Genomic DNA, 21,748 nt, shown 5'->3' with positions numbered 1-21,748 from the left:
GGTGGAGGGGGGGCGAGGGGGGGGGGGGGGGGGGGAACCGCTCTGGTCTCACCTGTCAGCGGCTTCAACCGACACCCCCCCCCCCCACCCCCTTTTCAACAGATGACGAAATACCGTCGACTGTAGAATACGGACATCACCCGTAGCTTTTATGGTAATATGGGGGGGGGGGGGGGGGGGGGTTGGCTCATAAGTCCTACTTGAAGCCGCGGTCAGAAAGCAAAGCAGTTTCTTTTGGTACCAGGCCCTACATTTTTCTGCTAAAATGATGCTCTCAGTGCTCGGCCCCCGGAAGGTCCGAATGCTCCTCACACGGCCCCAAAGAACTCCTCTGGCCCAGATGCCTGTGAACACCAGTGTGTGTCTACTTTCTCCTGGAGCGGTGATGTTTGTTCTGGTACGTGGTGCAGAAAAGCCTCTCAGCATTTTGGGGCATTTGAAGTTTGTCGTCTGGGTGAAGTAAGGGAGGCGGCGGGGCTTCTCTGATTGGTTCAGTTTGATCAAAGAGGCTTCGACCTTTCTGGTGATTTGGAACGTTGTGCGTCCCTTGATATTTTTAAAAAATCTTTTATATGGAGTTTTCGCTCCTTTTCTTCCCTCTAAAAATCATCTGTTAAAGAAATCTGTCTTCAGACCTTCTGGACGTGGATTTGGACCATGGAGCTCTGGATCTGTGCTGCAGAGTTGGAATAAAACGCACTGACGCAAATCATTTGTGTGACTAACACAGGGGGCATAAACCAGAGAGGCTCATGCTGTAGATAATGGGGTGGTGTGTGTTTTTGTTTAGTCGCTCCGTTTGCCTCCAACACAAGAAATGAGATTCCCGTACTGCCCCACATGCACCGACGCCGAGCCGCATCCAGAGTTCTGATGGAACAAACACCCGACCCGTTCGCTGACTCGGAGGAATCACGTTCGCCCTCTTTGTGTACGCGGCTGTCTGCTGAATAATCAGTCGTGTGGAGGAGCTGACGGAATCTTTACGCCTCATGGTATAGGACCAACGTTCCAAAAACACTATTCCTGACTTTGGTGAATACGTTTTTTTTGCTCGGAAAGAGCTTTTCTGGTAGAAGCATCCAACATCACCTCTGCTTTCAACACTGCCATGCAAACAAAACAAAAAGAAGAAAAAAAAAGAAAATGAAAAGCATGGCGTCTCCGTTTTGGTCCCCGGAGGCATGGCTGGAGCGTGCTTCGGCTTTACCGTAAGAGCTCAAACATGAACAAGTTACAACTGCAGCTGTGGAGGGAACCTCCAAATCGTGGGGGCATTGGACAGAGCCGAACAAGAGGAGGGGTTTCCCGGTACCCGATGACCTGATATTTCAGCCCCCCCCCCCCCCCCCCGGTTTCTGAGAAATCTCCAGTTTTTTTTTTTAGGTCAAAGCCTGTGGAAAATTCCTCATATTTCTGCTTTGTGCTAGTTAATCCATTTTGGGTGTTGTTTCCTATCACATCATGGACAACATCACCATCCAAAAGCTGGAGAAGTCTCTTGAAGGTATCTGATTATTGGGACAACGCAACACGCATCTGGCAAACACATGGACTCAAGTGTGGAATCACTCTGCAAATATTTATCTATAAATCCCTGACTGGTTCCTCGGTCCTTCCTATTTATGATTCCAGGGAAACGTTTGGAAACTCGTAATTATATCCCCGCGTGTTCGGTTTCAGACGTGTTTTAAACTGACCAACTCAACCTTAAGGGGGGGGGGGGGGGGGGGGGGGTGTTTCCAAACGTCAGTCTAGTATTCAAAAGACGCACAATACACGCCGTCTTATCTTGAAGGTGACGCACACGGACCAGAGCTGCGAGTCTTCTGGTGAACACCTGCATGTGCCAGCGCGTCCCTGCATTATGCACGCTCTCGCTATCGAGTGTCCCAGATCGCAGCCGAGCGGCTTGGCAGCAGGAACCCTCCAGCGATGCTCGTATTTAACGTGGAGATGGAGCTGAGGTCCTCACAGAAAGGTCACCTAGTGACCCCCCCCCTCCTTCATAACATAGATAGAATTTTAACAGTGATCTGATGTGAGTATTATAGTGTTTTTAGCTAAGGCTAAATCACCACACTTGTTTATTGCGCTGCAGTTTTCCGGGGCCGCTCGTGGTTGGTTGGCTGATGGTAAACCACCGGAAGTTTTAGTGCCCTCCTGAGCAGCCGAGGCAACAGAGGCAGAGCTCACGCTCGGATTTTTTTTTTTTTTTTGGAGTGTCCTGCAAAGCGTTTTGCCCTCATCAGGCGTATGAAACCACCCGAAAGTGACCGAGACGGCACCTCGCTTTACAAGGGGAGCCGCAATAACTCATCTCAATGTAAACATGCACAAGCGTGACAGGCTCTCAACAACCCCCCCCTCCCCCCCCCCCCCCCCCCCCCCCCTCCGCCCCCCGCAGCTTGCAGGAAGAACACTGGGGGGATTGCAGTGATCCATTTTCAAGATGCAGGGACAACAAACAGTAGTCAGCACTTCCTTCAAGTGCTTTGCAAGCTGCTGCTGGAGGCCTCTGCAGGCCCAGTGGTAACAGACAAGGAGCCAAGAAGGTATCTGCACTGGGTCCATCCTTACAGTCCCCCCCCCCCCCCCCCCCTCGTGGACCCTCGCTCTGCTCAGCCGACTGGTTTGAATCAGCGGTGGGTTCCGCACGCTGCAATTACCGCTCGAGCTTCACGTGCAGTAGAGAGCGGCCAGAAGGGCTCGCCGCGTGTGTATTTGTGACAAGCGGAGACGGGAAAATAAAAAAAAACAACTCAAACCTCTTCGTGCTTTGCCGTTAAAACCTTGTACACTTGTCCAAAAAGCTCACGCGGAGGAGAGCGGGAGGCCGAGGCAGAAGTGTGCGACCTTGAGCTTAAGGCAGATCTCTGCAATACAGCTACTAGGGGAAGAAAAAAAAAAAAGAAAAGAAAAGAAAAAAGAAAATCCCTCCTGGTTCTGCTCAGCAAAAACATATGTATGAATGGAAGGAATTCCAAAAATAGGGCAGATTTTGGCGCTTAACAAAATATTCCTACCGTCCAAAAACAATGATGAAAAGGATCTGCAGCGCAACTTGAAGAGGATCCCACTAATCTCACGGGATGGAATGGGACCCTTTGAGTTTTGTTGATTCAGGTCAAAAACATTTGAACATTTGACGGCACTGCACCGTCATTTTGTTTTCAATCTTGCGGCGTTGGTCACGCAGCGTCCCAAACACAAATCCGCGTGGACCGTTCATGCGACACATGCGCTGTTTTTCAAGAATGCTCTCTGTTTGTTCTTCACACCCTGTTACTTCCAAGCACCTGTGAGTAAGTGCACAGGAATGTGAGAAGTAAAGCTCTCCAAATAAATGCATGCGGCCTAAAGATTTGTGACTGTTTATTTTGTCTGGACGAACGGAGTGTGGTGTGGAGAGAGAGAGGACCCAAAAGCGGGATGCAGGAAAAATAATGCTTTTAATAGGAAGGTGCAAACTTAGAGGACGCCGCGAAGGCAGGCACAAAAACAGCAACTGAGGTCTTCAGAGAAAAAGGGGAACAGAAGATCTCCCGGTGAAACGGGGCATTAGAGGTCGAGGGCTGGGGAGAGGAGCGCTCTGCCCGTCGTTCCCGACAAAGCCGGCTGGCCGTAGTTCAGCTGGGACTCCTCCTGTTCGGCGGGACCGGACGCTGGATCTAGACAATGAACACAAGACACGGTAGGACAAAACTCGGCGTAAAGACTGAGGAGTGTGTCTCCTGTGTGGGTGGCAAAATAATCTGACAGGGAACAAAGGGAAAGGGGAGCTAGAAATAGCAGGAATAATTAACGTCATGGGGAACAGGTGTGTAACAATTGGTGTGAGAGGAGGGGGATGGAAAATGGGACTCAGCTGGTGAGTTGTGGACACGATGTATGAATAACTAAAGACCAGTAGGGGGGGGAAAGGGACAGGAGGAGCCCAAAACCATGACAGTGCCCCCATCTCAAGGAGCGCCGCTTGGCGCTCCCAAGGGGGGAACCTGGCGGGTGCGGAGGAAATCATCAACCAGAGAGCGGTCCAGGATGTCCCGTGAGGGGACCCAACTCCTCGCCTCAGGACCAAAGCCCTCCCAGTCAACTAAAAACTGGTGACCACGACCCCGCCGGCGCATATCCAGGAGTTTACGCACGGTGTAAATAGACTCATCCTCAGCGCGCACCGGAGGGGGCGGGGGCGCGCGGGGGGCGCGGGGGGGAGTGCGTACGACCGGTTTGATGCACGAGACATGGAAGACAGGGTGGACGCGACGAAGACCGGGGGGAAGTTTGAGCTTGACCACGACAGGATTAATGACCTTGGAAATCCGATAAGGTCCGATAAAGCGGCGGGCCAATTTGCGAGACGTGGTTTGGAGGGGTAAGTTACGAGTGGAAAGCCACACTTTCTGACCGCAAAGATACCTAGGGCTCTTAACCCGACGTCTGTCGGCATACTTGCGAGTGCGGGTCTTGGCACGGCAGAGCGCGGACCTAACTCTCCTCCAGGTGCGCTTACAACGGCGAATGAAAGCGTTTACCGACGGGACATTAGAGTCAGCCTCCTGTGAGGCAAACAAGGGAGGCTGGTAACCCAGGCAGCCGTAGAACGGGGACAGGCCGGTGGCAGACGTCGGCAACGAATTATGGGCATATTCTGCCCATGGCAGCTGATCTGCCCAAGAGGAAGGGTTACTAAATGCCAGACTACGCAGAAGACGACCCACGATCTGATTAGTGCGTTCGGCCTGACCATTGGTCTGGGGGTGGAACCCAGAGGACAGGCTGACGGCTGCACCCATAAGACGGCAGAATTCCTTCCAGAATAGGGACACGAATTGAGGGCCCCGGTCCGAGACGACGTCAGTGGGGAGACCGTGTAGCTTGAAGACATGCGTAGCAAGGACTTGGGCCATCTCCTTGGCTGAGGGGAGTTTAGCGAGGGGGATGAAATGCGCAGCCTTAGAAAATCGATCCACGACCGTGAGAATAACTGTGTTGCCAGCTGACGGGGGTAGACCAGTAATAAAATCAAGGGCAATGTGAGACCACGGACGGGACGGTGTGGGTAACGGTCTTAGAAATCCCGCTGGCGGGGCGCTGCTAGACTTAGTCTGCGCGCAAATGGTGCAGGCGGCGACGAAACGTCGTACATCACGGTCGAGAGTGGGCCACCAGAAGCGCTGGCGAATTGTGAACAGTGTTCCCCTGACGCCAGGATGGGCAGTCAGTTTAGAGGTATGAGCCCACCGGAGAACAGCTGACCGAACCACTACGGGAACGAAAAGGAGGTTCCTAGGTACCTTACGCGGAGCGACAGAGTGAGACAAGGCGCGTTTAACAATTCTTTCTATTCCCCAGACAACAGACCCGATAACTCGTGAGGGGGGGATGACCTCCTTAGGCGCGGAGGAGGTGTCTGGGGAATCGAAGAGGCGTGAGAGTGCGTCGGGCTTCACGTTCTTAGAGCCCGGACGAAACGAAATGGAGAAGTCGAAACGGGTAAAGAATAAGGACCAACGAGCCTGTCGAGCATTAAGTCTCTTCGCAGATCGGATGTACTCTAGGTTGCGGTGATCCGTCCAAACGACAAACGGCACGGTAGAGCCCTCCAGCCACTGACGCCACTCCTCCAGAGCCATGCGAATGGCCAACAACTCGCGGTTACCAACGTCGTAGTTGCGCTCTGCGGGCGAAAGGCGGTGAGAAAAAAAAGCGCACGGATGCACCTTATTATCAGAAGAGGAGCGTTGGGAAAGGACGGCCCCAACACCCACCTCCGACGCGTCGACCTCGACAATAAACTGCTTGGAGCTGTCAGGGGTGACGAGAATAGGCGCCGTGGGGAAAAGGGATTTGAGACGATCAAACGCTCTCTGCGCGGATTCTGTCCACTTGAAACCTGACCTTACTGATGTTAAAGCGGTAAGGGGCGCTGCGACTTGACTGAAGTTGCGTATAAAACGTCGATAAAAATTAGCAAAGCCCAGGAAACGCTGGAGCGCGACACGGGAGTCAGGGGTGGGCCACTCCGTAACCGCCTTTACCTTAGAGACGTCCATACTCACCCCCTCGGCTGAGATAACGGAACCGAGGAAGGAGACGGAAGACGCGTGAAAGGTGCATTTCTCTGCCTTAACGAATAGGCGGTTCTCGAGGAGGCGTTGCAGAACACGGCGCACCTGTTGTACGTGGACCTGGAGGGACGGGGAGAAGATTAATATATCGTCCAGATAAACAAAGACGAAGATATTCAGCATGTCTCTTAGAACGTCGTTAATTAAGGCCTGGAAGACGGCCGGAGCGTTGACGAGGCCGAACGGGAGTACCCGATACTCAAAGTGCCCTAACGGTGTATTAAACGCGGTCTTCCATTCATCTCCCTCCTTAATGCGGATGAGATGGTACGCGTTACGAAGGTCCAGCTTGGTAAAAACCTTGGCTCCCTGTAACAAGTCAAATGCAGACGACATGAGCGGCAAGGGATAGCGATTCTTAATGGTTATGTCGTTAAGCCCCCGGTAGTCGATACACGGACGCAGAGTGCCGTCCTTCTTCTTAACGAAGAAAAAACCGGCACCAGCAGGTGAGGCGGAAGGCACGATAGTTCCGGCGCTAAGGGATTCTGACAGATACTTCTCTAGTGCTTCGCGTTCTGGGGCGGACAGGGCGAACAATCTACCGCGCGGGGGCGTGGTCCCGGGACGCAGGTCGATAGCGCCATCATATGGACGATGGGGAGGGAGAGAAGTAGCCCGTGAACGGCTGAAGACCGCTCTCAGGTCATGATACTCCTCCGGTACCCCGGCCAAGTCACCCGGCTCCTCCTGTAACACAGCGACAGGAGAGACGGGGGGGTTAGCAGACAACAAACATTCGACATGACAAGACAGGTTCCAAGAGAGGATGGAACCAGTGGACCAGTTAATATGAGGGTTATGTTTGGCTAACCAGGGGTGCCCCAGCACTAACGGGGCAAAGGGGGAGCGAAACACTAAAAAGGAAAGAGTCTCATGGTGATTGCCGGAAACAGTGAGCGATAAGGGAGTGGACTGGAGGTGGACCCTAGGTAGGGAGCTACCATCTAGGGCAAAAAGGGGGGTGACCCCCCCGCGTTCCTTCAACGGGATACCTTGCTTTCGGGCCCATGTCTCATCGAGAAAATTCCCTTCTGCCCCAGAGTCTATTAAGGCGTTACATGAGACCGATGACCCCGCCCACCGCAGGGCTACTGGAATCAGGGTGCACGATTTTGACGGAGAGATGGAAGTAGCGCTCGCCAGTAATCCCTCCTCTACTGTCGAGCGCTGGCTTTTACTGGACAGGTTGACACGAAGTGGGTGGCCGCGCCACAGTACATGCAGAGACGGTTTGTGATGCGACGCTCCTTCTCCTTAGCGGTAAGGCGCAGTCCACCCAGCTGCATGGGCTCCGGTTCAGCCCGGGGGTTAGGGTGGGAGTGGGTGGGGGAGGCGGCCGGTTGAGGAATGTCCACCACCCTGGAGCGATGACGAAGGTCAAATCTCTTCTCGATTCTTATTGCCAGTTCAATAAGAGGGTCGAGGCGAGTAGGCAGCTCACGGGCGATCACCTCGTCCTTGATGCTGGCCCGGAGGCCCTCCAGGAAGCGCGCAACGAGCGCCGGCTCGTTCCAGCCGCAGGTGGTGGATAGGGTGCGGAACTCGATAGAATAATCCGCAACTGAGCGTCCTTCTTGACGGAGGGTGGACAGGATGCGAGAAGCCTCTTCGCCATGAGCCGATCGATCGAACACCCGTATCATCTCCTCCTTAAACAAGTCAAATTGGGTGATGTAGTCAACCCCAGCCTCCCATGCAGCGGTGCCCCACTCACGAGCGCGTCCGGTTAGGAGCGAGATGACGTAGGCGACTCGCGCTCGCTCTCTAGCGTAGGTGACAGGCTGAAGTGAGAACACCAGTTCACACTGAGTGAGGAAGGCTCGACACTGTGTGGGCTCACCGGAGTAACAGGGGGGATTATTGACCCTGGGCTCTGGGGGTTCCAAGTCCCTGGAAGCAGCAGGAGAGGCTCTCCTGAGGTGGTGGACCTGGGCGGACAAGTCCGAAAGTTGGGCGGCCAGGGAATCCACCGCATGGCGAGCAGCGGCTAGTTCCGAGTCGTGTCTCCCGAGCATGGCTCCTTGCGCTTCGACAGCTGCACGAATCGGGTGTTCATCCGCTGGGTCCATTGTTGGTCAGATTATTCTGTGGTGTGGAGAGAGAGAGGACCCAAAAGCGGGATGCAGGAAAAATAATGCTTTTAATAGGAAGGTGCAAACTTAGAGGACGCCGCGAAGGCAGGCACAAAAACAGCAACTGAGGTCTTCAGAGAAAAAGGGGAACAGAAGATCTCCCGGTGAAACGGGGCATTAGAGGTCGAGGGCTGGGGAGAGGAGCGCTCTGCCCGTCGTTCCCGACAAAGCCGGCTGGCCGTAGTTCAGCTGGGACTCCTCCTGTTCGGCGGGACCGGACGCTGGATCTAGACAATGAACACAAGACACGGTAGGACAAAACTCGGCGTAAAGACTGAGGAGTGTGTCTCCTGTGTGGGTGGCAAAATAATCTGACAGGGAACAAAGGGAAAGGGGAGCTAGAAATAGCAGGAATAATTAACGTCATGGGGAACAGGTGTGTAACAATTGGTGTGAGAGGAGGGGGATGGAAAATGGGACTCAGCTGGTGAGTTGTGGACACGATGTATGAATAACTAAAGACCAGTAGGGGGGGGAAAGGGACAGGAGGAGCCCAAAACCATGACACGGAGCCTGAACTTCTCGTTAGAAAGTCAATTATTTCTTTACCATGTGTCTATTTTGTGCTAATAAGTAACAATATGCAGGAGGTGGATCATTCCCATAAATCCACACGTTCTGCCAAGTTCCGCGATCTGAACTCTTTGCTCACTGCTCATTACAAGGTGATAATAAGCTCGTTTACGGCTCGTTTTATGGTCCCCAACTTCTTAGTGTCGAAGCAAACTTTAATGGTCGAAGAATAATCGTCTTCAACGCCATGATGTGTATATCGGCGTCTTTCATCTTAATAAGTCGTTTAAAATGATATTGAGGGGAATTATTCAGTTGGTTTTGGCTGCAGACATCAAACACACTTTTAACACTCTGTTCCCCGATTGGGTTTTTGGAAACTCTGGGATTTCTGCTACACCGAAGTTTCAAAGGTATTTCTGAAAGTTTAGAACTGCAGGTCTTGTGCAACGACAACATTCTCTGCGTGTTTTTCCTGACGTTGTTGCATTTTGAAAAATCCCCAACTAATCTGGGACCAAATAGTTTGCCGTCCAATTCAAGGCCTGCTGGGGGTGTGAAGGTTCCACACAGCAGGACTTCCTGCGGGCTCATAACCCCCGTGGACTTGTTGACCTGTGATGCAACGGGGCGGGGGGGGGGGAACATGCGAAGCGGGCCGTCTCCGTGTCTGGAGAAGTTTGTCCTCGCGCGGCCTCCGTCCGTCTCACTGTGGGAATGAATAGTGCCGTTACCTTTTGGGTTGGTCCCTAATCCCACCCGGCACTCGGGTGGTCTTCAAGAAACTAAAAATTTAAAAATTTAAAAAAACAAGACACGGCCATTTTGAAAGCAATCTGTGTGTTTCGCAATAGAAGCGGATGTCTTCTGACTGATGATTGCTGGTGGAAGAATCCCAGAGGCCCCCCCTCCGTTCTTTGCACCTGAATGTTTCCCTTTTTGCATCACATCGTTTTAGCCGTGAATTTTGAGTCAGCCGCTTCCCGCCACTGAATCGTCATGACTCCTCCTGACTGACGTTTTATTTAGACCATTCGAGTTTTTCACAGCCAGATGTCACTGGTCTGTCGGTCACGTGATTAGAAACGTGACTGTGGATGGAAAGAAATGACCAGTCTGCCTCACTAACTGTTTAAAAAGTAACTTCTTGAATAACCCCCCCCGGCCTCTAACATTAGCCGCCTGTGATTTTGGTACCGTCTTAAAGCGTCTTAGACCACCTGTGTGGTCATGAGTCTGTTTCCCAAACCAAAACACCTTCAGATCCCTCACACCCACAGAACCCTCCTCTCGTTGAACTGAAATCCAATGGATCAAAGGAAACTGGATCGTACGTGTAGCGGGCTCTCTTATAATAGGCCACGCCAGGCTCCAAAGCCACTGGTAATATCCTTATTTCCCTCTCTCTCGTCCCCCCCCCCCCCCTCCAATGCCAAGGAGGGATTAGGAGCAGTGATTTACAGCGGCCCGAAGTCCCCGCGTCACTCGAGTGCTTTGTCATCTGCCCCGAAAAACAAAAAACAGAAACGTGTTTAGTCTGGCAACAAATGATATCGTACAAATTCCCAAATTCGCTTGGAGGAGGATGAAGCCACCCTGTTAATGTGAGTTATTAGAGCACGTTGCGCACAGAGTTCAACGCGGAGCCGACCGTAGAGGAGTTATGGATTCATCTAAACAGCTGTTCCAAAAAATCAAAGGTGATCCGTGATCAAAGGCGACCTCGCTGGTGACCTTCTGACGGCTTATCAGTGACTCGCGTTCTTCTGTCCGTAAAGGCCTCTTACGCACACTTTCCACTTCCACCTCTCGAGACGTTTCTTTTTTTTTTTTTTTCATAATGTGACTCACAGGAGGCTGGTCCCCCCCCCGCGGGGTGGAGGGGGGGGGCGAGTTCTGTGGCAGGTAAGAGCGATGCGTTGGAGCAAGCCCCGCTCGAGGTTGTTAATACACGCCGCTCCTTCCCACTCACCTTTTTTTTTTGTTGCTTTGTGTTAAACGCGCCAATGTTTTCTGCAGGGGGGGGGGGGGGGGGGACATTACCATCCAGACGAATGGTGGCACGGACCTCACATGTCTGGTGAATTAGTCATTGCAGATGATGGTGATTTTATTATTTTTTTAGGAGAAGGTCCAAACCTGTCTGTTGGATAACAGCAACGTAGTGCGTCATATCGACGCTATAAACTGCCCATCCTCAGATGCTGCTCCGCTCCAGCATGCCGTTACCATGCTGTCATAAACACAAAAAACGATGTTTCAATTTAACATAATAAATCACAGTGAATGATCTGTTTATCTTTTAGAAAAAGCATTACATCTTGACTGAAATGCAATCAATTTTGCATTTGAATCATGTTTTGTGATGCGCTTTTGGCGCTGAGAAAATGCACTTAACGTGCAAAGACGAATCGCCTCAACCGCAAAGCGATATTTTGTATTTTTTTTTCTTCTCATTAACACGGTTGCATTTCGCGGAGCTCGTACCACCAGCTGAAGCCTGAGGCGACAGAAAAAGTGAAATCCAGCGGAGTAATGACTTTTCAATCTCTTCACCTGCCTGCTCGGTCCCACCTTAGTCATCAATTAACACTGTGTGTGTGTGTGTGTGTGTGTGTGTGTGTGTGTGTGTGTGTGTGTGTATATAAAGGCGCAGCTCCCCTGTAGTTTGTGGGAACCTCTGCGTTGCCATGGAGTTCTGTCCTGGTCGCTGTCAGATCTTTGGATTTGGACCCGGCCCACCTGACTCCTGGTTAAGATACACCCCCTCCGGCCTTATAGGAAAGAGCGCTTGCGCTTCGTCCCGGGGCGCCGTGTGTTTATTTGACTTCTTGGGTTGTTGCTGCAACACGCTCGAGAATCTGACGATCAAAAGTCCTGCACTGGCTGGTATCGAGTGGCGCTCCAGTAATTCATGCATCTATAAACAGTGCCTCATGGTGCGAGGTGTTTGGTGTTGAATATTAGAGATTGTGTGGGCTTTTGACGGAAAGGAACAAAAATCCACGCCCCGTGAGGTCATCGCTGCCTGTCGGTCTTTAAAGGGTTTTATCTTGAGCCCATGCAGGCAGGAGCCGACAAATTCTGCGATTAAAACGCAAATAAACTCTCCCACTCGCCGACGAACTGCGCGCGGAAACCGGCGGCGAGGGATCCGCTCGGAGTAAACACCGGCTATCTGTTCTGGCCCCCTCCAGACTCGTTTACATCCTCCAACACGGCCTTGTCAGTTGCACACCTCCCACGCCGTGCCGCCCACCGCCGTGCCACCGGTCACACCTGCCCATGATATCCCCAAGGATCTTTCCCACGAACCCCCCCCCACCCTCCCCCGGAGGCTCCTTTGCCACCAGACAGTGGAGCGTTGCATTGCTTGCCGTGTCACTTCCTGTAGGAAGGTTCCACCAGGGGGGGGGGGGGGGGGGGAGTCCAAAATGTCCCCGGGGGTCATTAAAAAAAAGACAGAGTTCTTGCTGTCCAGATGTTGTGTCTCACCGTGGTCGGTGCTGAAGTGACAGCAGTCTGTCCCGAGGATCGGCCTGGGAAACAAGAGGGAGCAAGAGGGCAAAGGTCAACTGCTCAGCCATAAACAATCTCATGATTTCGAAGGAATCTGAGCAAATATTTTAGTCCATAAACAAAGACAGAGATGCTGATAGACTTAACGATGAGATGGTGAGTTTGTTAGTTTTTTTAGGTGCTATTTCAATTTTCTTCCATTTTATACTTCTACTACTTTACATTTTGGTGACATTACTGTACACTTTACCTTACAAACTTTACATACACATATGACAAACACGACAAGCTTGTAAAATACACACACACACACACACATGCCTCTGTCTTATACTCCAATAACTATTTTTACACTTTATAGACATAAGGGAACCTTTGAAGCCACAATACAGTCATCACTTAATGAGGAGCCGCCAGACAAGAAACAGCTGAATGAGAAGAAGACAATAAACTAGTAGCAAAATTACATGTTTTAATGTCATGAACATAAGCTGGAGTCAATTCAATTCAGGGTTATTGTTCAAGGTTATCAAATATACCTTTTTTACATGACTGAATTAATTGTCCTACTCATTTTGAATCATTAAAAATATCTTTATTTTATTTTATTTATTTTTTAGAAGAAAAAAAACACCCTTATAAAGTAAGGACCATTGAACGGGTCATTCAGCTGTGACTTGACCGGAAACGACCCAATCTTGGCTCCGTTGCGTGTACTAAATATTTGTCCGGTGATGGAAATGTGGCTCAGGAATGCCATTTTCCTCCTCCGCGTGTGTGTGTGTGTGTCCGCGTGTGTGTGTGTGTGTGTGTGTGTGTGTGTGTGTGTCCGTGTGTGTGTGTGCGCGCCCGCGACGCGGATGTTCCTCTGACAAGGCTGTGAGGTAAGAACTCAAGCCCCGCCCTCTTTCCACGCGGCCTTACCATTGGAGCAGGCGCACCCTCAGGAATGTCCTCGGACTGCTCAAATAGCTGCCGTGTCGGCGAGACGAGTCAGTGGAATAAGTCCAAGCAGCGGAATAAAGTCCCGGTCTCACAGAGGCTTTGTACCCGGCACCTGAGGAGCTTCAACAAGTTCTAAAGAGAGGAGGAGAAACGGGACGCGGAGTCCAACGGAGCGAGAACTTTCTTCTCATCTATTTTCGGAGTTTTTTTTTTTTTCATTCTTTATTTTTTCAGAGGTGCGTAGACTATTTTAACTGTTAACATTTTTATTTTAATGCCGAAATGTCTCATAGATGTGTCCCGTAACGGCGTGTTTTTTGTTGTTGTTGTGTTGGTATCAGGGACCACTTGAGGTTTAGGAATGATGCTGCGGGGCATCTGTTTGCTGTTGATGCTTTGGAGCTGTGAAGGAGCCAGATTGGCAGGTGAGAAGGGAAAACGTTATTAATCCTTCCTTTTTTTGCCTGTAAAAGCAGTTCCATATTTAATGAAATAATTCCTTTTGGGACTAACTTTTTCAATTTTGGTTTAATACATTTTCTTTCTTCTTTTTTTTGCACTCAGAGAGTCGAGACGATAACAGTGTGTATGACCTATTTGAAATGGTCCGGGTAAACAAGAGACACAACGGAGTGACTTTGGTCAAAGGTGCCGACCCCCACAGCCCTGCATACAAGGTCCTCAACGCAGACCTGATCCCCCCAATCCCAGACAGCTACCTCAGGGACCTGCTGGACTCCATCCAGGCCGAGAGGGGCTTTCTCCTCCTGGTCAACCTGAAGCAGTTCAAGAAGAGCCGGGGCAGCCTTTTGACCATCGAGAAGAAGGACGGCTCCGGATCCATTTTCGAGATCATCTCCAACGGCAAGGCGAACACTCTGGACGTGGTCTACTCCACTCCGAGCCAGCAGCAGGTCGTGTCCATCGAGGATGCCGACTTGGCCACTGGACACTGGAAGAACATCACACTGTTTGTCCAGGATGACCGGGTGCAGCTCTTTGTCGGCTGTGAGGAGATCAACGTGTCGGAGATGGATGTGCCGATCTCCAAAGTGCTGTCACAGGAGTTGGCGGACGTTGCCAGGCTCAGAATCGGAAAAGGAGCCGTGAGGGACAAATTCATGGTAAGTTCTAAGTGATCCGGCTCACCCAATTACGAAAATGAAAAATAACACTTAGTCCTGTAAGAAAATCTCTTGACTGGAATTTATCGTCCCACAGGGAGTCCTTCAAAACTTCCGCTTTGTCTTTGGGACCCCTCTGGATGCTGTACTGAGAAATAAGGGATGCCAGAGTGGAGGTACGTCTAAATAGATCAGCCGCCCGTCAACCGACCATCTTGCTGCGAAACGCCACGCTGTGCTCCAGTGGACAGAAATGAATGTGTCCTCTTTCCTCTCTGCAGCCACCTTAACTGATGTCCTGACCCTGGACAACCCGGTCAACGGCTCAAGCCCAGCCATTAGGACCGATTACACTGGCCACAGAACCAAAGGTGAGCACCCCCCCCCCCTCCCTCAAAGTTTGTCTCTGTTCCTCTCAACCGTTTTTTTTACGCTCCAAGAGGTGAAGTCATTGATTGGACCCTTCCTCCCTCGCATTCAGATCCGCAGGCTGTCTGCGGCTTCTCCTGTGAGGACATCGCCGGAATGTTCAAGGAGCTCAAGGGACTCGGCGTCGTCGTTAAACAGCTGTCGAATGAACTGCGCAAAGTGGTAAGCTCCGGGGGTCTGCTGCCTGTCATCATTCACTCCCGTCTTCTCCTCCCGTCTTTTAAAGAATTCCCGGTGCGTGGCCACTTGTCGCTGTAATGGTCGGTCTGTGGCCAAGTCCTTAACGAGACCCATCTGAATACACAAATATGTTTGGCTCTCGGTCGCGTTTGCACTGCTTCAATAGCGAGGCAAAGCCGTGCCTTAATCACGCTGTCGGCCAGTGATTCATTTGTATCGGAACTTTGGCAGAGGGAAAGTTTTCCGTGCTTCCATCCTGAGCAACTCTCTCTCTCTCTCTCTCTCTCTCTCTCTCTCTTCCCTCCAGTCTGAGGACAGCACGCTGCTGAAAAATCAAATGAACATCCCCAGTGGAATTTGCATCCACAACGGATTCGAGCACAAGGACAAAGATGAATGGACCGTGGATAGCTGCACCGAGTGCACCTGCCAGGTGAGCGTCACGCCACACCTGCTGGAATGCGACCTTTTGACAAGCCGGCCCCCCCGAAGAAAGACCCCGCCGTGTCTCCTGTATCCCGGGCTGTAATGAAGTGATAATAGTGTTCGTGTCAGCGCCTCGCTCCATAACCCCATCTATTCTGTCTGAAAGCCGCCAACACTTCTTCTCCACTAGCAACAAAACAGCATGGGGGGGGGGGGTTTCTTCTTTCTAGTGAAGGCTGCTCATGCGTTGTGTGCAGAGTGTGTGTCATGTCACTGATAGACATGCATTCATTATGAATTTGAGCGATTTGGGCTTGGAATAGCACCGGCTCAGTCGGCGCCCTCATTATTCTTGTTGCTAATTCAACCGTTCCTCTCCACCCAGAACTCTGCCACCGTGTGCCGCAAAATCTCCTGCCCTCTGATGCCGTGCGCTAACGCCACCGTGCCAGATGGAGAGTGCTGCCCCCGCTGCGGACCAAGTGAGATCCTTTTTCAAACTTAACCGCCGTAACTTTCATCGGATTGTTTTAGTTCCCCTTTTCGGGATATCCTTTCCCCGCTGTAACCTCCTGCTCCTCCCCGCCTCTTCACAGTTACAGAGGATGGTTGGTCCCCCTGGTCCGACTGGACTCATTGTTCGGTGACTTGTGGCCGGGGCATCCAGCAGCGCGGGCGCTCCTGTGACCGCATCAACAGCAACTGCGAGGGCACCTCCGTCCAGACCCGTGACTGCTACCCCCAGGAATGCGACAAACGCTGTAAGTTTGCGCGCGCCAACACTTCACAGCCATCGCGACGGTAAATGTTCTCCGTTTTTTGCTCTGTGAATTAATTGGGTGCGCGTCGCTCACAGTCAAACAGGACGGCGGTTGGAGCCACTGGTCTCCCTGGTCTTCGTGCTCCGTGACCTGCGGCGAGGGCGTCATCACCCGGATACGCCTCTGCAACTCTCCCACGCCGCAGATGGGGGGCAGCGACTGCCAGGGGGAAGGCCGTCAAACGGAAATCTGCCAAAAGTCACCCTGCCCTGGTGAGTTGAGTAAAAAAAACAACGTGTGAGTGCATCTGGAGTCGAGGGAACAAACTGAACTGAATGTTTTTATGATGCCTTTTTTAGTCAATGGAGGTTGGGGACCTTGGTCACCATGGGACACATGCACTGTTACCTGTGGCGGAGGAGTCCAGAACCGCAAACGTCTCTGCTCCGACCCTGTCCCCAAATATGGAGGAAAGGACTGCGTTGGGGACGCCTCTGTGTCCCAAGTGTGCAACAAACAGGACTGCCCTGTTGGTAAGCTGGCTTTGATATTCAACCCAAATTGAAGAATTAAGTCATTCACAGCTTTCCCTTTTTAAAGTGCCATTTATTTTTCTCTACAGATGGTTGTCTCTCCAGTCCTTGCTTCCCCGGAGCAAAGTGCGCCAGCTTCCCCGACGGCTCTTTCAGGTGTGGCAGGTGTCCACCTGGCTTCTCCGGGAACGGCGTGGCCTGCAGAGACATCGACGAATGCAAAGCGGTGCCCGATGCTTGTCACACACACAACGGAGTCCATCGCTGTGAGAACACGGAGCCCGGCTACAACTGCCTCCCCTGCCCTGCGCGCTTCTCCGGTCCTCAGCCCTTCGGAAGAGGAGTGGAACAGGCGACCGCTAAAAAACAGGTTTGAGTTTATTACCTGCTCACTGTGCATGTGGCTGGTAGGTTGACAGCTTCCAGTTTTTTTTAGGTTTTTTTAACGGCGTAATTTTCTTTAGGTCTGCAAACCCCGTAACCCCTGCCAAGACGGGAGCCACGACTGCCATAGGAATGCAAACTGCATCTACTTGGGCGTCTTCTCCGAGTCCATGTACCGCTGCGAGTGCAAGCCAGGGTACGCTGGGAACGGACGCATTTGCGGCGAGGACAGTGACCTTGACGGATGGCCCAACGTTGACCTGGTTTGCGTGGAGAACGCCACCTACCACTGCAAGAAGGTAGCCCGACCCCGCATGGATGCCAAAGGCCATCATTACCCTTGTGAACTGTATTATTGGGAAGAGTGTCTTCTTAACTGCTCTGTTGTTCCTTTACAGGATAACTGCCCCAACCTTCCCAACTCTGGCCAGGAAGATCATGACAAAGATGGCCTGGGTGATGAATGTGACCACGATGATGACAACGATGGGATCTCCGATGATAGGGTGAGTCATCACAGCAGTTTGTTTGACCCCCCCAAAAGTGTGCTTTCCTCAGCGACCAGACGTAGCAATCAGCAGCAGCCATGATTCCTTTGGGCAGTAGGAATGTAAAGTTTTGTTTTTGTGCTTTCACCAGAGTGGAAAACATGTAGCAGTGCATAAAGCCACGATTAAGAACTCTGTGGCTTGTTGGCCATATTTCTAAAGTGTGGATTTGGAAAGTTAGGCAAAAAAAAATAAAAAATGCTGTGCTTGCAGTGGAACATCAAAAAAAGTAGAAAAAAAACAAGCCGTGTTTTGCTCCTGTAGATTCAGGATTTTGACAATGATCCATTTCAGTCATTTCATTCATTGTGGGTTTTGATTTTTCTTTAAAAAATTAGGACAACTGCCCAAGAGTGTACAACCCTGCGCAGTATGACGCAGACAGAGACGACATTGGCGACAGCTGTGACAACTGCGTGTACGAGGCCAACACTGACCAAACGGACACTGACAACAATGGCGAGGGCGATGCCTGCGCTGTTGACATCGATGGTGATGGTAAGTGATTTGTTTTTTTACCAACCAAATTCATTCACATTCACAATTCACAGTCCTGTGAGCTTTTAAAATATGTATTATTTTTGTCACGCAACAGGCATTCTGAACGGGAACGACAACTGCGCGTATGTGTACAACGTGGATCAGAGAGACACCGACAGGGACCGGGTGGGAGATCACTGCGACAACTGCCCTCTGGAGCACAACCCCGACCAGGTAAACTACAATCTCGTCTGTCCATAACAAGCCATGCCGGTTAACGTGGACGACCGTTTGAACTTGACTATGTTCAGAGGGCCAACTTTGAGGGTGAATAGCGCGGTGCCTCCTCTCCATTCATCCCGCTTTGGATCAAATATGAACGTGTAATCTGGCTCGGGTGCAAGGGCATGTCTGAAAGGACATTGCTTGCATACCTGAAAAACAAGGGGCTTCCTTCAGACCGGCGGCACCTGATACGTTATTTGAAGCGAGGACAAGAGCCTTTCAGTGTGAGCGGGAAATCTCATCACGAAGGAATTCTGTTCTGTTCCCGCAGCTCGACTCTGACTCAGATCGCGTAGGAGACAAGTGCGACAACAACCAGGACATTGACGAGGACGGTCACCAGAACAACTTGGACAACTGCCCCTACATACCCAATGCCAACCAGGCAGACCACGACAAGGACGGCAAGGGTGACGCCTGCGACCACGACGACGACAACGACGGCATCCCCGACGACAAGGACAACTGCAGGCTGGCGTTCAACCCCGATCAGCTGGACTCTGATGGTGAGTCATTCCGTCAACGCTGTGTCAGGCGGGTTCTTTTGGTTGACTAAATGGGGCCTTTGTTCGTTTGGTTCAGTTTTGTTTGCTCTCTTTCCATCTTTGTGATTTCCGTGTTCCGTGTTCTCCTCTTAGGCAATGGCCGTGGCGATGTGTGCAAGGACGATTTTGACCAAGACAACGTTCTGGACATCCACGACGTGTGCCCGGAGAACTTTGCCATCAGTGAAACAGACTTCCGCAGATTCCAAATGGTTCCTCTGGACCCCAAGGGCACGTCCCAGATTGACCCCAACTGGGTGGTCCGGCATCAGGGCAAAGAGTTGGTGCAGACCGTCAACTGCGACCCGGGCATTGCTGTCGGTGCGTGACACACGGTCCGACTTTCTTCTTCATGGACATAAAGTGGTAGCGAACCTCTTCTAAACCATCTGTTTAATGGTTTCAGGTTACGACGAGTTCAGCGCGGTGGACTTCAGTGGAACGTTCTTCGTCAACACAGACAGAGATGACGACTACGCCGGCTTCGTGTTCGGCTACCAGTCGAGCTCCCGCTTCTACACAGTGATGTGGAAACAGATCACACAGACCTACTGGTCCCACACGCCCACAAGAGCTCAAGGCTACTCGGGCCTGTCAATCAAAGTGGTCAACTCCACCACTGGGCCCGGTGAGCATCTGAGGAACGCCCTGTGGCACACCGGAGACACTGCAGGACAGGTTTGTGTACATTCATTGACTTGTTGGGAGACATCGTTGAACTAGTTGGACGCTTTTCTGAGTCTAACCATCGAAAATCCTCCTTTTCAGGTTCGCACTCTGTGGCACGACCCCAAGAACATTGGCTGGAAGGACTTCACTGCCTACAGATGGCATCTGACCCACAGGCCCAAGTCTGGACTTATTAGGTGAGCTCAAAACCTCAGAGGCATGACCTCTTATTTAAATACAAGATCTGCATAACATTTAACGTAGTGGCATTGAGCTCATGGGATTGCATCTTCTTTTTTAGAGTGGTCATGTATGAAGGCAAAAGGATCATGGCCGATTCTGGGAACATCTACGACAAGACGTACGCCGGTGGGCGACTAGGGTTGTACGTCTTCTCCCAGGAGATGGTTTACTTCTCAGACCTCAAATACGAATGCAGAGGTAAGCGCTGAGTGATTATTCAATACCTTAAAAAGAACGGTTACATTTGCTTAGACTTTATTTTAAACACATTTTCTATTTCTATTTTCAGATACATAATTGGACCTTCGAGCAGAGTGTCCGTCGGTATGAATATATAACACAAGACCTGGATCGACATCGCTTTAACCTTTTTTCTTTTGACAACTGCACATTGGAGGAATGACGAGCAAGTGAGTTATTGTGAGGCCAGCTGACCTCAGGACATCAACGGCAAATGAAAGTTCAATGATGATTCTGCACCAAACTCAGTATGAGCACAGCTCTGTTCGGAAGAAATTGGCCCTCTCACTTTGTTGCTCTGATCTGCGTTGAAGGGGGGAAGCCCGCGTCTTGTTTGCTTTGCACACATTAACTGTCCGCAGTATTCTTCTGCGGACAAAGGACCAAAGGGGAGAGCTTTACGTGGTTTTAAAAATGTATTTTTGAGCATCAGTAGACATCTGCTGTGGACTGGTCAGTATGAAGAGAGCAGTGGGACGACTCGTTGGCTTGAAGGAACTGTTTGAGGGGTCAAACTGACTGTTGCTATCAAAGAGAGTGAATGTGGTTTGTGTGTCTGTGCATGTGTGCCACCCAACGAGACAACTGTGTTATACGTTTTCATTTTGACTTTTACCTTTTAAAGACCCCAGCCACCATGCAGTCATGTACACGTGAGGTCTCGCATTAAAAAGCCCGAGGCTCACGCCCTGGCCCAAAAAAAATTCAAAATTCTTCTCAGGAAAGAGCACTAGACGAGACGAGGAGAGCACAACATTCAGGACGGCACAGGGCTCCGGGACAGCTGCACGTAACACTGCTTTGGAGCCATGATTGTTAGCAAATATTATGTTTATACCTCTTTACTGAATGTGTGAAGGGATTTAAACAGAGAGGGGCAGTTGCAAGCAGGGCTGTTTTGGATTAATGGTAAGATAAAAGAATTCACTTTGACCCAAACAGTAAAGGAACACTTGTAGTAAACATCCACATCGTGTGCATGACTGGTGAGCCTGAGCTTGTTCATTTCTAAACAGGGGGGAAATCAAAGGAAACCCTCCATGTACAAATATTACCTCATTAATTATTTTTGTATTGAGGCCTGCAATGCACAAGAATCACATGACTTAGCATCAGAGTATAAATTGGTTGGCTTATATATTTTTTATTAAGCGAGACTTTAGTATCATTTTTTATTCTGTGTATATAAGATATTTTTGTAGAAGCCCCACCAGGAACATAAAGGATTAAATAAATGTTATCTGAACTTTGTTGTGCTATATGTATTTCCTGTGCATTGTTTTGATAAATTATTGTGTTTGTTTTATGTTGAGGTTATTTCATTTGTGTAGATGTATGCTATTTAAATAATTTATCTAGAAGCGTAGCCTCATATGGAAGCGTTTCTGTCTGTAAAAACTTATTTGCACACTGACATGAGGATGTCTTTGTTGTTTTGTATGTCTTTTTTAATTATCAGTGAAGCTTTTCTATAAACTTTGTACCATAGTTTCTACCCAAACTGATGTTCATTTCTTTTACGTGGTATTTTGTAATGTCAAGTGAACAATAAACACTTTGAAAAGGTACCACGGTTGGTTGATGTCCTTTTGAATGGTGGTTTTCAAGACCTCTTTCCTGATGGTTTCTGGACGCGTTGTACTCCAATTGAGGCCCTC

General features: G+C 50.5%; 1 protein-coding gene across 2 annotated transcripts; it reads left to right on the top strand.

Annotated features, from left to right (window-relative positions):
* Window positions 1-13,205: 13,205 nt before the first annotated feature.
* LOC119227931 (thrombospondin-1-like) lies at window positions 13,206-21,658 on the top strand. Of its 2 annotated transcripts, XM_037487135.2 has the most exons (22): window positions 13,230-13,479; window positions 13,585-13,668; window positions 13,808-14,367; window positions 14,465-14,543; window positions 14,649-14,738; window positions 14,849-14,958; window positions 15,284-15,409; window positions 15,788-15,884; window positions 15,999-16,163; window positions 16,259-16,435; window positions 16,523-16,696; window positions 16,786-17,066; window positions 17,161-17,379; window positions 17,479-17,586; window positions 17,967-18,126; window positions 18,224-18,342; window positions 18,665-18,899; window positions 19,032-19,259; window positions 19,345-19,616; window positions 19,707-19,804; window positions 19,909-20,048; window positions 20,140-21,658. In XM_037487135.2, exons 2-22 carry the CDS (start codon window positions 13,605-13,607, stop codon window positions 20,145-20,147), a joined length of 3,510 nt encoding a protein of 1,169 aa, XP_037343032.2. In that variant the 5' UTR covers window positions 13,230-13,479; window positions 13,585-13,604; the 3' UTR covers window positions 20,148-21,658. The 2 variants fall into 2 exon arrangements, with proteins under 2 accessions (XP_037343031.2, XP_037343032.2); XM_037487134.2 differs by lacking the exon at window positions 20,140-21,658 and having other exon boundaries at window positions 13,206-13,479; window positions 19,909-20,059.
* Window positions 21,659-21,748: the final 90 nt, after the last annotated feature.

This window comes from Pungitius pungitius, chromosome 14 (assembly GCF_949316345.1).
Source record: "Pungitius pungitius chromosome 14, fPunPun2.1, whole genome shotgun sequence".
Classification (NCBI taxonomy): Eukaryota; Metazoa; Chordata; class Actinopteri; order Perciformes; family Gasterosteidae; genus Pungitius; species Pungitius pungitius.
The sequence above is the reverse complement of the archived record's forward strand: the minus strand, read 5'-3'. Positions and strand labels throughout refer to the sequence as shown.

What these genes read in the sequence shown, in the direction of transcription:
- LOC119227931 (XM_037487134.2), top strand. Translation starts at nt 13,605, where the DNA reads ATGATGCTGCGGGGCATCTGTTTGCTGTTGATGCTTTGGAGCTGTGAA. An exon ending in CGATCAGCTGGACTCTGATG is followed by an intron (nt 18,900 to 19,031) that starts GTGAGTCATTCC and finishes TTCTCCTCTTAG; the next exon opens with GCAATGGCCGTGGCGATGTG. An exon ending in CGACCCGGGCATTGCTGTCG is followed by an intron (nt 19,260 to 19,344) that starts GTGCGTGACACA and finishes TAATGGTTTCAG; the next exon opens with GTTACGACGAGTTCAGCGCG.